The following is a 16,474-nucleotide window of genomic DNA, read 5'->3' as shown; positions in this document are numbered from 1 at the left end:
CATTACCTGAATGATTAATTTCCGACATTACAAAGAGGTTTCTTTAATTTTTTAACATATTTCCTTAAAAAGCACAGTATTTCTCATAATATGAAATAAATATCATTTCTATGTTTCTTCTAATCATTCTGTACAATTTCCTTTTACTTCCACATAATATTTTGATGCCTTTAGCCATCCAAAGACTTTTTAATGTCATTAGTGCTATATTTTATAGCTTACAACAGAAAACAGCTGATAAACATTGATAGAAATCCATCTGTAAATACATTAAATTTTCAGTTGACATTGTCACATTATATGCTTCCCTCCACTCAGCCAGTAGGTCTGCCTTGAAACTTTATGTTGCCTGTTCATTACTTTCTCTAAGTTCTCTTTATATGGGCCAAAAGTACCACACTTTGGTGCACACTCATATAGCCACTAAAGTGTACAAAAATGTGTATCTGGAGTGCTGATTCTAGGCCTTCAAACAAACTCATTTTTAAGTTAACCCTAGAGTTGGCATGTCAATTTTTCTAATACAAGCAGGTGTGGGACATAATTTCTACACATATAAAGAATACCTGTTTTTATGATACCAAGGTAAACATATATGAGCAAAATCACACTTTAATCTTAGTTTAATTAAACAACGATAAAAGAAACTTATATTATGTGAGCTAAATCCTTGTTTAATTAAACAACAACAAAATACACTTTCTTTACATCACACTGTTGCTATGTACAGATGTTGCCTCACATTAATGATCCACTCAAAGGATTAAATGGCACAGAAGTATCAGATTGCAGCCCAATTCTTAATCAATTACTAATTATCTTGTGGCAGTTATCGACTGCAAGAGTTGACCGCCTCATCTTTGAGAACGAACTTCTTTGAAAACTGTTGATCTCATTGTGTATTCAAGCGGATGTGTTTGTACCAACATGATCAAAATAAAGTTAATTCATTATAAACGACCAGATACCTAATGTTGGGTTCGATATTACTGTATGTAACATCTCGATCCCCATAATCTCATAGACAACTACCTCATTGGAGGACCTGGTAGTGTGAAGTCTTGGGGGATTTTCTTGCATGGATTGTAAAAATTTTTCTGACTGAGCTTGCTGTTTATTTTATATTAATGCTGCTCACTTGGAAATATGACAACACTACTTATCACAGTGTTAGACGAAGCAATAATGAAGGAATAGGCATGGGTTCACAACTGTAAAACAAAAATGGGATGGTAAAAGGCACAGGTAGTTTCTGTTGGCGAGCTTTGTACCCAGGGGTGCCCAGTCAATGTTTAAGAGAAAATGTTTACATCAGTTTATTCCTTCAATGTAAATACATCGATATGAATTGTGAATTGATAATCATTTATAAAAATTTCATGTAATCCCTATCAGTAGGTGCTCTCATTTACTTATAATCTGCTAATGGTTCTCCATTAACATTTAATATCTTATGAATTTTACTGCTTTTGTTATATAACACCCATAACAATACATTTGAATTATTGAAATTTTTTGGTGTGTAACAAATTTATTAGCTTCCATCATCACATTTCACATTTATACTTACAGGTTCTTGAGTAGGTATCAAAGCTTTAGCCATCTACACTGTGCACATTCTTCATTTGTTCGTAACTTAATAAAATGTCCCTTTTATTCAGATGCCCCAAGATGATGTATATATAAGATATATAAGTGTAATAGAAGTATAGAAGTAACAAAACCTTATGGTTATGCATCAAGTTTTATAAAGTTGACTTAGGACATGGCTTGTTTTAGGCAAACATTTAAATAATATTATATGTAAGGACCACAAAATGTTGCATCCTGTAGGATGACCATATCTAATATAATTTACTAGCACATTATAATATTGACTTTTTGCAGTTCTGAAGAAGACGTTATTACTAATGTTGAAACCTAGCTAAACGATAAAGTTAACCTGCAACTGTAGGCTATATATTCTTATATAAACAATATCAGTTGCTGTCGCTGCATAAAAATGTTAAAAATTATCAAGATGATGTGTCAAATATTAAATACTGTTGGTAGAACTAACCCAAATCTGGTAATCATGTTTAATTTCTGTCTGTTGCTGCAGTAGTGCTATTTTTGGTATGACACCCTGAACAAATGGGTGAGCAACTATACCAAATTCATCTGTAAATCTGTACATAAGTAAAATCCTAAAATGTAGTGTGTTGTTATATAATATGAAATTTGATCTGATTACCATAACTCACCTTTCAGCTCTTTTAATATCAGCTTTTGTTTTTGTTATTTCATAGCACTTGCTTGATAGTTTCTTTTTGTGTTTTTCTACATTTTTCTTAATTAAGCCAACTCTATTGTTAATCTTATCCTCTATTTCATTACTTAAGCAGTTCACCTCTGAACTCACTTCCTGGGCCTTTTGCATTGCATCATCATAATCTGAAAGAACAAATTCTTCATCCAGTATAGCAGATTATGGTTAGCAATAAATAGCATAGAAGCTGTTGTTACATTTAAAAATTAGAATATTGTGACGATGAAGTTCAATTTTTATCAGTCACGGATGTACTCTATGTGGTATGTCCTTGTCTTCCTGCAACATTTGAACTCAGTTACCCAACGTTATAGTGAAAGTTGCAATAACTGAAAAAAGTAGAAGTATGACAGACTAATGATTGCACCTTGGACCTTTGCTTTGGTAGTAAAACACCTACCCACTTAGGTCAAGGTGACAGAAAAAGCAGAACAACCATGAAGTAACTGCAAGTGCAGGGATCTGAGAACTATTTTTTTCAAAAATCAATTTCTGAATTTATTGGTCTTTGGACCTTTACAATCATTACTCATTTGTTCCATTTTCATAGCTTCACAACTGTATTGTCTCCTCCTGTCTAAGTACAAATCTCATAAATATCCATCAAATGAATAGATGATAATGTGAACTGTGTAAGATTTTTGAGAAATGTAACTACCATTCAGATGAAATCATTAGTAAGTATACACTTTCATAATTGTAGGAGATAATTCTCTATTCAGTACATCAACCATTTGTTGTACATAATATAATAAATGTAGTGACACCTTCTGATACACCAACATACTTTTTAACAGAAATAAAAAATGCAGTTTTGACTACATATAAGTACTCCTTAAATTATTTACTGGAATGGAAAGAAGTTGAACTCAGACATTTGCGTTATGTTGAATAGTAAAACTAACATACTTATGTATGATGTTCAGGTTCTATGAGTATGTCAACCACCTTATTCTATTGTGAGGTTTTTTCAAATACAATGCTCCAGTTCAATATTTCCTAAACATTAACAAACAGTAAGACATGGAATTTGTAAAATAAATAAATAAGTACATAAATAATTAATTAAAACTGTATTTCTCTATGTAATGAAATACAGGGTAATGGCTCTCTGTGTTGTATATGACCAATTGATTATGAATGTCTGCCACTACTCTGTTTTAGACTACTGCTTCTTAAGTGAAATGTATACGTTTAAATTACATACAACCTGTAGGAATAGCAATAAACATTCTAGAGTAGTGTGGAAATTAACTGGGACCAGCTCATGTTTTAAAAAGAATTTAAGCTGGTTAGCTGTAATGAATTTCATCTGCCAAATTGTTGGACTCTTAGTGCACCAATGTTGCCTTAACTATGAACAACAGTCGTCAGTCCCCTCCAGTTCAGTTGAGTGCTTGTATATGTTGAAACAGCATTTGTTATTTCTGTGTTCTCAAAAGGAAAACTTTGTGTTTGTGTTAAAATGGATATTTCACCTAACAAGCTGGCAAAAATAGTTGCTTTTCATGAACATACATCTGTGACTATAGGAGACTGTGCCTCTATTGACAGCGTGGGAAAATTTAGTGCTTCAAGACATCTCAGGGCATATAGTAATACTGGGTCATTGTTTCCAAAGAGAAAAGACAGATGTAAATGGAAACTAAAATCCACCCCTATAAGTGACCAAACTATTTATTAACAGTAGAATTTGTCCTCACGAGTTAAGTATGAACATTCATGGAGATTTATTGGCTGCTGGAGCTGAAACTGACTGTTCAGCAATATGGCATAGTCTTCTTGATTGTGAGTGGAAGGCATGAAATACAATGAAGAAGAAATACTTGTTAACACCTACCATTAAGAAAAAATGATTGGCATTGGCCAAAATATATAAATCTTGGTGACTGGAAACATGTAATTTTCAGTAACAAATCACATTTTACTGTTCAAGGATACAGAGCAAGAGTTGTTAGGGGAAGTGCCCATGGTTCAGTGAGAGCTGACCATCTTAAGGAGATTGTAAAATACTCTCCCCACAAAAAAAAATTGTTTTGTGGTTTCTTCATTGCAAGTGGCCCTGGGGCACTAGTTCCTGTTGATGGCATGTCAATTTCTACTAAATACATGGAAATCCTTAGGTGCAGGATTGTGCCATTCCTACAGACCTTTGTAAATGAAAGAGGAACATATCAATATGAACTGGCCCTGTGTCACACTTCTAAAGCAATCAATACATTCGTGGAAGAAACAACATTGATGTGCTTTAGTGACCCCGCAATAAACCAGACTTAAACCCCATCGAGAATTTGTGGAGTAATGTGAAAATGCATCTTGGCTACATGGACTATTCAACAAAAGACTGCATGTTAGTAAATGTTGTAAAAGAGTGGTCTCATGACAAACTTTGAAATATTTGCTCTAACCTGGTCAAATCTAAGCCACAACATGTTCAGAAGCTCATTAAAGCAAAAGGAGGACACATTAGTTATTAATATTCAGTTAGCTACTAACTGTAATATACATGTAGTAATAAATGTGCACAGTTATAGATTAATCATCTTGTCCTAACTAATTAGCATGTCACTGTAGTATATTTTAATTATAATTTAGTTGATAGGAAACCTGTTTACAAAACTGTATAATGGAATGTCCAGAATGGAATAACAACAACATTATGAAAGAGAGAGATTGCTACTCCCCATTTAGATGATGATGAGTTGCAGACAGGCAATGAAAAGACTGCTACACATTTAAGTTTTTGATCAAAAAGTGTTCTTCCACAACATCAACTATTTTGGAAGGAGTTCTTTTGGCCAAATGCTTAAATGTATAGCAGTCTTTTGTTGTGCCTGTCTGTGACTAAACACCTCCACTATATGGTAAGTAGCAATCGATCCTCTTCATATGATAATATTGTTGCTTAAAAGAATTGAGAGTCAGAGGAAGCTATTTTGTATACATTGTTATTAAACCAAATATTCCAGTTTGTTACAGGGTTACCAAAATCTTCAACAACTGCAAATTTATTTGGAGCCTGCACATACAAAGGTGCTAAGTCTGTTTTACTACATTAGTAATTGGATCTAAGTGTTAACTCAGCTAATATTGCTTTTCATTTAGACTCAATGCTTCAACCCATCTAAGGAATTCCTATCTTTTACACACGCATTTGTAATACTCGTGTCGTCATTAAAAAAATTGTCACAGGAATATGAAATTTGTGCTAGATATGAGATGCACTAATAAAAATTATGAACTAATAATGACACATTGCTGAGAGTACACTATTTTGTAAAGCTAGCTCAAACTGCACCAAGTGCATGTAACATTGATGAGAAAGTTGCTTTTATCTCTACTGCATTGTTAATAAACCTCAATTTAACATGAACAAATAGCTTTTTTAACTGAGCAGTATTATAGTGCTGTTCTTTACTAGTCCCTTTCACAGTGTTTAGTAGAAAGATTAATAATATATTAGGCAAGTCAGTTGAGAGATGTGATTTGTGAACATATTACAGTTTAATTAATGAAACAGTTAAGAACTGTATTATAGTATGTAAAGCCAGCATATTTTCTTGAAGTTATTTCATCATCATCATCATCATCATCATCATCATCATCATCATCATCTTGGACAGTTTCCATCCTCTGGCCAGGACTGTATGGAACATAGGCATCTCCATCATCATCTGTCTTGCCACCATCTCTTCACCTTGGTCCAGTCTTTTCCTTTGCTCTGAATGCATTACTCTACTCCTTTCAGCCATCTGTCTCTCAGTCTTCTCTTGGTCTCTTTCCTTCCAGTTTCATCTCGTGTATCCTCCTGGGTATCCTCTTCTCTTCCACTCTCTTAACGTGTCCATACCATCTCAGGCTTGATTTCTCTGTCTCCTCCTGTAATGGTTCCACCTCTCTAATCTTCTCATTCCTTAACCTGCCTGTCTCTGTCACTCCAATACCGTTTCTCAAGAATTTCATCTCACTAGCTTGTACTTTACTTTTCTCTCTTCCTTTCATAACCCAGGTTTCTGATGAATATGTCTGGATCGGGACATAGTATGACCAGTATATAACCTCTTTACTGATTTGGAGTACGTCATTGCTCCATATCAGGCTACTGACACTCTTCTGAAATGTTTCCGATTTTCTCCCCCACTCATTTATTTCTCTGTCATTTTTTTCCATCTTCCTGTATCAAGCTTCCTAGGTACTTTAAACTCTCCATTCTCCTCAATCATTCCCCACCAACTGTTATTCCAGTTGTTCCTCTCTCCTCCTTTCTTGCTGTGATAACCATCTCACTCTTTCTTATACTACATTTCATACCATATTCTTGTACTGTTTGTTCCAATATGTCCAACTGCTCTTGTACTTCCTCCTCCTTATTCCCCCAAATCATCAGATCACCTGCAAACACCATAGCTTTCATCTTTCCTTCACCAATTACTTGTGCTACTGTACTCATTATATCATCCATCACTATAATGAAGAATAATGGTGAAAGTGCACTTCCCTGCCTCAAGCCATTCTTCTGTTCAATCCAAGCTGATCTCTCTCCTCCAACTTTCACACAGCACAAACTTCCATGGTACATTTCTCTTATCCTCCAAATAATCTGTTTTGCTTCTCCTCTGTTACCCAGGGCTTTCCACACTTTGCTTCTATGTACACTATCATATGCTTTTTCAATGTCCAGGAAGGTCATTAGCAGATCTATTCCATATTCATAGCGCTGTTCCTGCAGTTGTCTCAAAGCAAAAATTAGATCCAATGTGGACTTTCATGTTCTTAAGTCATGTTGCTCTTCTCTCATTGTTTCTTTCGCCCGAATCAATGTTATCCCCCGATAGCTCTTGCTCTCTTTTCTGTATTTTCCTTCTTAAAGATCCGAACAATTATTCCTTCTTCAGGTCTTCTGGGATCATATTCTGTCTCCACACAATTTTCATTACTCAATATAGCCATTGTATCCCCACCTCTCCTGCTGCTCTCACCATCTGTACACTTACCTCATCCAGAGCTGGTGACTTCCCTCCATTCAAATTGCCCAATGCCTCTTACGCTTCCCCCCCACGTAAGGTCTTTTTCTATTTTCTGTTCCTCCTATTTTTTCTCATTGGCTTGTTCCTCCTCATCCAGGTCTTTATTCGGGTTCAGGAGTTCTTCAAAATACTCCTTCCACATATTCTTGAGTTCCTCCTTTTTCTCTACATTTTGTCCGCTTTTGTTCACCTTTTGAGCATAATCTGTAGTACCATTCTTCCTCTTACTGTTAATCATCCCATATAACACCTTTTTTTTAACCTTCACCATCCTCCTCCATCATTCTGATCCACTCTTCCACTCACTTTCTTCTTTCCTCCACCACCACTCGTTTTGCTTCTTTCTTTATTGCCTCATACTCTTCTCTTGACTCAACTGTTCTCTTATGGAACCATACCCTAAAAGCTCCATTCTTCTTCTGTACTATATCCTTTGTTTTATCATTCCACCAGGGTATTTCTTTCCATCTCTTTTGTTGCTTGTCCTCCCACATATTGCTTCTGCCACACTTACTAATGCTCCCTTGAATCTACCCCATTCCTCTTCTACCATTTTTGGTTCATCCTTTGGAATGCTTTACTCTACTACTTGCAGATACTGTAGCCTGCTTTCTTCCTCCTACTTCCATACTCTTATATGTCTTTCCTGCTTTCCTGTTCCTTTATTATCCTAAGTCCCTCTCAGGTTCATTACCAGCAAATGGTGATCACTATTCAAGGCCTCTGATGGTATTACCTTAATGTCAATGATGTTCCTATTCATCTCACTTTCGTACAGGAAGTAATCAGCTACTGACTTTCTCTTTAAGTCTTGACTGTACCAGGTAATTTTGTGGCTCTCTCTTTTCCTGAACAAAGAGTTCCCAACCAGCAAGCCGTTCCTTTGACAGAACTCCAACAGTCTTTCACCTTCCTCATTTCGGCAGCCCCAACCCTCTGGTTCAAGTACACTTTTGCAGCCTTGTCTTCCTCTTCCAACATGTGTGTTTAAATCCCCCATTACTATCATATTCTTCATTCCCCTCTGCTTCTACGTTTCCTCTTCAAACTCTTGCTTCTCCTCAGAAGTGCAACCCACCTGTGGTGCATACACTTGTATTACATCTATGGTTGTCCCCTCAAGTGATATTTTGGTCTTCATCATCCTATCATTTATTCTCTTCACTTCCTCTTTTAATCCATCTCTTACTACTATTCCAACTCCATTTCTCCTTCCCTCCTCATTTCCACTCCAGTACAGTCAGTAGCCTTTCCTCAGTTCTCTTCTTCCTTCTCTTTTCCATCTCATTTCAGCTAACCCCAATAGATCTAACTTCCTTCTCTCCATCATGTCTACCATCTGCTCCACCTTTCCAGTCAATGTTTCTATATTTAATGTCCCAAATCTTAGTCCTTGTTTATAGACAGTTTGTTGTCAATTCAGTCCGTCCTTTCCGAGGTTCATTCAATTTTTTGAATCAGAAATCACATTCCACTACTGGCTTGATAGGCCTATCATAGCTTCACCAGAGCCCCGTTAGCCATCACTTTTCAGGATTCCTGTAGGACCTTCACAGCTACCATAGCAGTCCCACGGCACACACAGTCCCCACTGTACCTAGCTTCTGAGGGCAATCCCGTACTTCAAGCCGTTGCCCATCTCCCACGACTTGTGCAACGGGTTGGTCTTGAACTATACACAATAAAATCACCATAACTTTGGAATGCTTTGCAGTAGGATTTTCAAACTTCACCGTTGGCCATGGGGCATGATGGGAATTGGTATGGTTTGGTTTAGTGATGAAGCCCACTTTAATTTGGAGGGGATTATCAAAATGTAAAATTGGTGCATTTGGGGGACAGAGTCCACATTTAATAATCAAGAAGTCTCTTTATCCTCAACAGTTGCCTGTATGTTGTACAATGTCCAGTCACAGAAAAACTGATATGATATTCCTTGATGGCGTGGTGACTACTGAATGGCACATGAAGGTTTTGGAAGATGATTTCATCCCCGTTATCCAAAGTGACCCTGATTTTGACAAGATGTGGTTCATGCAAGATGAATCTTGACCCCATCAAAACAGGAGTGTTTGATATCCTGGAGGAGCACTTTGGGGACCGAATTTTGGCTCTGGGGTATCCAAAGGCCACTGGCATGGGCCTTGATTGGCTGCAATATCCTTCAGATCTGAACATATGCAACTCCTTTTTGTGGGGCATTATTAAAGATAAAGTGTACAGAAATAACCCCAAAACCATTTCTGAGCTGAAAACATCTATTCAGAAGGTCATTGAAGGCATTGATATTCTGACACTTCAGCAGGTCGTGCAGGATTAATGTCACATTATCGCCAATGATGGGAGGCATATGGATCATGTCATAACCTAAATCTGAACATCTGTAGTGATGTTTACATGATGAATAAAGTGTGTGCACACCATAGTTTGTAACCAATGTATGTTGAGTTTTCATATAGTTCAATAATCGCCACCCTGTATATACACAAGATCATCAGAAAGAAGTTGTAGTTTCTGGATTGATAAAAATTAAATCACACATAGTATGTCTCTGGACTCCTGTTTTTATGTAGTTTACATCAGGAAATTTAGTTATGCCCACTTTGTACTTTGAAATCTCTCACAATGTGTTGACCTACATACAATATTGCTAGTATGCTTTAGATGTGTCCACACTCACTGCTGCCCTGTAGCATAATCTTCTAGGGAAATGCAGTTAAAATAAAAAAAATGTATTTATTCTACAGACATTTGCAGTAGGAGTATTATGTAAAGGTAATTGCGAAGTATTTTGAAAAAGTTTTTTCAGGGACTTCATGCTTTTTGCGCTTATGTGGCAATTCATTTACTGATGAATAGTGTTCGCGATTAATAATAAAAGTGAAGTCTGTTTATACTGTGAAATTCACAACCACAGTGCTAGAAACAAAAAGTATTTCCATGGAAATTATATGAACCTGGCTGGGGTTGTTAACTACTACTCCTCTAAGTTAGCAGAATATTTAAACTTTGGGACCTAAGTTACAAACACTAAAAGTTTATATTGAAATCATTTTTAATTTCTTTGGTTCATAAACCATTACAATGGTCTCTAAAATCAGTAAAGGCACATACGTACTTGAAAGAGGAAGAATAACAGCTTTGTTCAGAGAAGTTACTTTCCTGCTGAGGTACATAAAATTAAACACAAATAAATCTGTCTATATTGAATTTGATCTTGGGAGGCAAAAAACTCATGAAAACCAAATCTTAATGGGTGACAAATACATTAATAAACAATACTCGGCCAAATTTCTTGGCTTGACACTTGATGCAGAGTTAAACTGGTCTGATCATGTGAATGGTATTTGCAAAAAGCTGTGTACTACCATATATGTCCTAAAAACACTGACACCTTTTTGTAGCACCACCACTCTGAGGTAAATATATTTTGCACTATTTGAATCCCATCTAAGTTATGGGATAGAAGTATGGGGATCCAGCAGTAAAGGTAATATGTAAAGTGTACTTATCTTACAAAAGAAGGAACTTTATGTGCTGAAGATAATCATTATGGCAGTAAAAAGTAACAAAACACTTAATAAAGAAATACACGATCACAACACTAGAGGTAGAGAGAGACCCCACATCATCTCTCATAGAACAACACTTTATGAGAAAATCCCTCACTATGTAGGCATAAAACTACTGAATTGCTTCCATCCTAATATCTCCAAATTGCCCATTCCAAAACTAAAAATGAAATTAAAATTATGGCTCCTAAACAATCCTGTATATTCAATAGATGAGTTTCTAGATTTAGTACACTCATATGATGGAAGACCATCTATCTAAAAATATTTGTAATCTCAGATCTTAGACTGTGTCACAAACTGTATATATTTGAATGTCAGATATGAATGCTGTGCTACAAACTGTAGATTCCTTAATCTAAGTATGGCCATAACACATTTTTTAATGTATAGTCCATATATATGTAACTCTGTTCTCTCAACTAAATTTAGAAAAAGTTGTGTAGATAAAAGTGCCAGCCAATAATATGTAACCCTAGTAAGTAAGAATCTGACTTATCCAGAAGACTGGAAAAAAACAACCTTTTTTTGTAATCAGTTGATGTTGGATCAAAATAAATAAATAAATAAAAGTATCTGGAAAAAATTCCCAGACTTATCAGTGTTAACTGATTAGCACTCATTGTGATCTGTCATTGGTACTGTATACACAAGTTGCTTCCAGTGACTGTTTCAGTTTGTTAATGACAAACTTGGTTCATATTGCATCAATGGGCATGTTGATCTTGGCGGTATGTAACATTTCCAATTGATCCACAGCCTCATGCAACTGATACAACATGCAGTTCACCTGAACAATTTTCAGATTTAATTGGTGAATTAGGTTGAAATTTGTAAGTGCTAAGTGTCCAGTTAGCTTAATGAACTTAAAAAAAAATATTTGTCTTTAACATTAGAGCCAGCCTGACTGTATGGTGGTGATATATTTTTGCAGATTATTGTAATAACTACAAATTTTTCAGAGGCATCTTAGAAAAAAGTTTAAAAATTTAAAACTTCAGTTTTTCTTTTGCTGTCTTTTTTAGCCACATCAGATTGGTCAATGAGTGACTGGATAGAGTCCTTCAATCCACTTAGTCATTTCATGTGGGTCAAGAATTTTCTCAGGTTCCCAGCAAGATCCTTCACTAAGCCACGATGGTGGAAATTATATGCTTTGACATCAATCTTATTATTATTTCTGCATTCTTTTTTGACCTGAGAATGCAACAATCTTTGCTTCCTCACCAATCCCTGAATTTTGTAATTCAACCACAGTAGTCTCTTCCATCCTCAATACCCTTACTTTGCACATCCTTCTCAAGAGCATGGTTTGCAAACAGTTTAACCTTCATCCAAAATTCCTCTACATCCACCATATTTGAACTAAATTATGTCCATTCATTGTTTAAGTAGAATGTTAACAATGTTATCAGCTCTTCCCAGAATGAAAACTCTCCTAGCTTTTTTGATGGATTTATGAACTTCAGTGGTCATAGTCACTATGATGATATGATTGCTAGTCACTATCTCTATAGTGACACTGCTGATAAGATCAGGCATGCTTGTAGCTATAGGGACTAAAATACTTTCATAGAGAGTGAATTGTTGAATTAGCAGCTGAAGATGGACGATTGTTCAGTGTCCTAACCACTGCACCACCTCACTCAGTATGACAAGATGTCTATTAGCTGCAGTGAGTACAGAAATGAGATGACTGAAATATGCCTCATATTTAAATTTTTGTCAAGTTACATTTTGTCATATTCTTTACACAGATTTTACTGGAGTCCTGCTCTGTTCTAAAACTCTTGCTGATATAAACATAACTTCTTCACAACTTTTGTGAATGACTTAACATACCTTTTTTGGCTTTCTCCAAGACCAATGTGAGAGCTGCAACTTTTGCTGGATCAACTATAACTTCTAACACTCTCTTTTCCTGATTCTTTACTTCATGCTCAAGTTTTGGGTATTCTCTCTGAAGTGTCTGAAAATAATTTTCTTAAGTGGCAAGAAACTGTTCATGAATAGCAAATATGTGAATAAAATATTTATGCAAAAATATCAGATTATAAAAAAATGGACATTTTGCTATTTCATGATAAATTTGGAATCAAGTAAAGTTACACAAAACCAAGTAAAAAAAGTTAATTTTATCCTAATGAAAATGCAAGTAAAATTTTTGAAAGGTTTATCTATACACCTTAACAGTATTAATCAGCAGGGCTTTGATATCTGTGTCTTTCCCAAGAGACTGATTCAGAATTTATATACTGTTCAAAATAGCTGTAAGATCAATGTGTGAAAATCATGAGACAAACTTGTAAGAGAAACATTTATTACATCATCTCCTCATATGCACTCTAATCAAAATAATGGGACATCTCTGATTCATTACAAAGTGTATAAAATGACTGTTCTCAAATCTAGACATTCAGGATGAGATGTTTTATTTTAGAAATGGGCAAAAGTAGGACATGGAGACAATTTCAAAGAGAAGTAAGACTAACTCAGGATATTACCTCTGATACAGCATGCCTGAAAACACCTTACCATAATTTCAGTTTCCAACTTTTGTGTTTTGGTTTTCATATTATTTATCTCTGGTGTAAGGAAACACATTTTTTGGTCAATCTCATGAATTTTCTTAGCAAACTGTTCAAGTTTTTTCTGGCATTCTTGCATCTTTTTTCCAAGGTCCTCCACAGTTTTCTGAGTAACTGGAGCTTCAGGTACTTTTTGACTCATTAGACCTTTTTTCACAGTATGGCCACCACCTGTCATTTCACCTGTAAAAATCACAAATACAAATTAGGACAAAGAATACTGACAGCTCTTGCACATTTCATTGCAAATATACTGTAAATGAATTCTCTACAGAAATGTTAATTCAGCAAGTGTTATGAAATATTTACCATGTATACAAAAATACTTTTGTGTCAGTGTACTGTGCTTTATGATGTTTAGCAGCAGAGCCACTCAGAAACACACAAAAAAATTGTACAGTTTAACAAATCAAGTTCCCAAATTCCAGCATTTATTTCTAAGAAAGAATTTAATCTGCAATGTATGTATTAGGTGTTGTCATATGTATTGGAATTACTGATTAACACTGATTTTAAAGATCAAGATAGTTTGCAAGATAGTTGTTTGTTAGTGTGTTTTGTAAAATTACAGAAAGAGATGACTGATTAAGAATAAGTGTGTCTGTATTAGATTAAGGTTACTGGAGTCATCAAGGCCACTGCAAAATAGGAAATCAGAGATACAATGGACAGAGCAGACAAAGGTGGTAGTTTTTAGGTTACTGTAGCTAAACAGTAGCACTGGAGCCCTGAAAATTGCAGACACTCTGAGCAGTTGTTACAGGGGAGAACTTTTACTTCAGAGAATTAACTGGTAATACCATCCACCACCTAGACACTGTCGTACAGCCTCACAGTAAAAGATGGCCATGAAAAGGCACATCTTAGCAGGGGCAGCAAGCTTGATACATGCTCCTAAAGACTGCAATGTCAGTGGGTTTACACAGGTCAGATTGCTACTGCAGAAGTCCTCACCCAAAAAAGGACTGAGGGCGGGGCCAAGTGACATAAAACATTGTTGTTACTGGCCATAATAGGAGTGGCAGTGATGTTTAGTTTCCAGCTGGACGCTATTGCTACCAAACTTGGAGTTTGTTAATGTAAAGTCCAGAAACATACCTACCTACCAATTAGGAGAATGTACATCCTGCAAATGGATGCAGGAGTTGCTGGCCACAGTTTGCGAACAGTTGAACGTGCTGCTGGCTACGGTCAGTCACGTTCGGGCTGCTCCTTCAGGTTGCAACAGGGGCAGAGAATCTGGTGCATCACATGGGACACCTCTAGTATCACTTCTTTTGCCCTCAGGCTCTGCTTCCGAGGCACCTCCTAGTGCACATAAGGTGAATCTGCCCTCACAGCAAGGTGATTGGCAGGTGGTAACATGTTCACGTTGCTCAAGGCAGAGGACCAATGTGGAGACTGGCCACCTGGCCTTGCCCATTCATCCTGTGAGTGGACAGGCGGATGCTCCTTCAGCAGGGTCCAAGCAGGCTCACAGGGGAAGGGTTTACTGGTTATTAGGAGCTCCAATGTTAGGCTCGTAATGGAGCCTCTTAGGCAGATAGGATTCAGGGCTGGAAAGAAAGTGAATGTTCACTCAGTATGTCTGTGGGGTGCCTCATCTGAGATGTGGAACCAGCCTTGCCAGTGGCTATCGAGCATACAGGGTGCAGTCATCTGCAAGTTGTGGCTCATGCCAGCGCAAACAATGCCTGTTGCATGGTACTGAGGTGATCCTCAGTTCATACAGGCAGCTGGTGGAGGTGGTGATGCTGGCCTCAGCCACAGGGTGCAAGAAGAGCTTGCAATCTGCAGCAATGTTTCCAGAGTTGATTGGGGTCCTTTGGATTTGAGCTTGTAACATCACGAGTCAAACCACAATAGCATTTTATTGAAGTAAACTACCTTGCAGTACGGGCTCATAGCTTTGCAGTTGGTTGCGGTGACCGCTGCTTGTATCTCGGTGTGATTCACTCACACCTGTTGCTAACACAACCATGGGAAGCACCACTTGTGTCAGTTCCAGAGACAGAATATTCAAACTATTCAAACCCTTAAGAAATTAAATAAACAATACTAAATCTTATTCAATTTCGAAAAAAAATTTATTTAGTCTTTTGTTATTAAAAAAAAAGCTGGTTGCAAAATGTCAGCTTTCTCGCTGGGATGCTTTCAAAGTTAGAGAAAATTATCCAAAATACCAAAAATCGGCACTAGTAAGATTAAAGTAAGTTGGTATGCATAACAGTTTGTCCTTTGCTATCAGTTGGAATCATAACTAGAGTTTACAAAATGTTAGGACAGCATGTTTGAATTTTTATACTTAAATAACATGAATTATTTTTCATTTTTGTAATAGAGAATTCAGTAGGAATTGATATTCATTTAATAACTATTTATTTTGTTGTGTAAATTACTGAGAGTGTGTATGTGGGACATATGTAAAGATTCAATATTATCTCCTGTTAAACATCATGTTACTTGGTCAAGGGAAAGTGTGCAACAAGCTGTTGCAACAAAAGCTGTAATTCCCCTTACTTGCTGATGACGTATGTCCAAGTGTGCTTGTTTTTGTAAGAAGGCTGCCACAATAGTTATTTGAAGAGTAAAGTTTTTATCTAAAGTTAATTCAAGATTAGTTATCGTTTGGTTTGGTTTGGTTGAACATTTAATTACTATTTGCAGCATAAAATGATGTAAATGCACCTGTGAATGTTGATTGGAGTAAAACAGTTTAGGTGCTAATATGATCTTGAAAGATTGATCTGATTGTCTGTTAATTTGATCAACCAATCAGAGTGAAGTCTTTCCCGCACTCTATCAAGTAGTATATGTGCTTGTGAGCAACAGCATGGAGGCAGTCGTAGTCTCGCTGTTGGATGTGCAGGTCATGCTGAATGTTACCGAAAAAGTTATATGTAAAATGATGATGTGTTCATTTTATATCGCTGTGAAAGCAGATGCATTTACAGACAGATCGTGAAAATTTGAGCTTTT

General features: G+C 36.3%; 1 protein-coding gene across 1 annotated transcript in view; it reads right to left on the bottom strand.

Moving 5' to 3' along the window:
- The window catches only part of LOC126248415 (structural maintenance of chromosomes protein 4-like), a 164,507-nt gene that overhangs the window by 20,438 nt on the left and 127,595 nt on the right, over positions 1-16,474 (bottom strand). The window contains exons 11-14 of the mRNA XM_049949380.1: positions 13,443-13,678; positions 12,750-12,876; positions 2,244-2,433; positions 2,060-2,168 (exon numbers count right to left, since the gene is read on the bottom strand). Coding sequence (XP_049805337.1) covers positions 2,060-2,168; positions 2,244-2,433; positions 12,750-12,876; positions 13,443-13,678 — 662 coding nt within the window. The remainder of the gene's footprint in view (positions 1-2,059; positions 2,169-2,243; positions 2,434-12,749; positions 12,877-13,442; positions 13,679-16,474) is intronic.

Source organism: Schistocerca nitens, chromosome 3, assembly GCF_023898315.1.
Source record: "Schistocerca nitens isolate TAMUIC-IGC-003100 chromosome 3, iqSchNite1.1, whole genome shotgun sequence".
Lineage (NCBI taxonomy): Eukaryota > Metazoa > Arthropoda > Insecta > Orthoptera > Acrididae > Schistocerca > Schistocerca nitens.
This window is presented reverse-complemented; position numbering and strand designations above follow the sequence as displayed.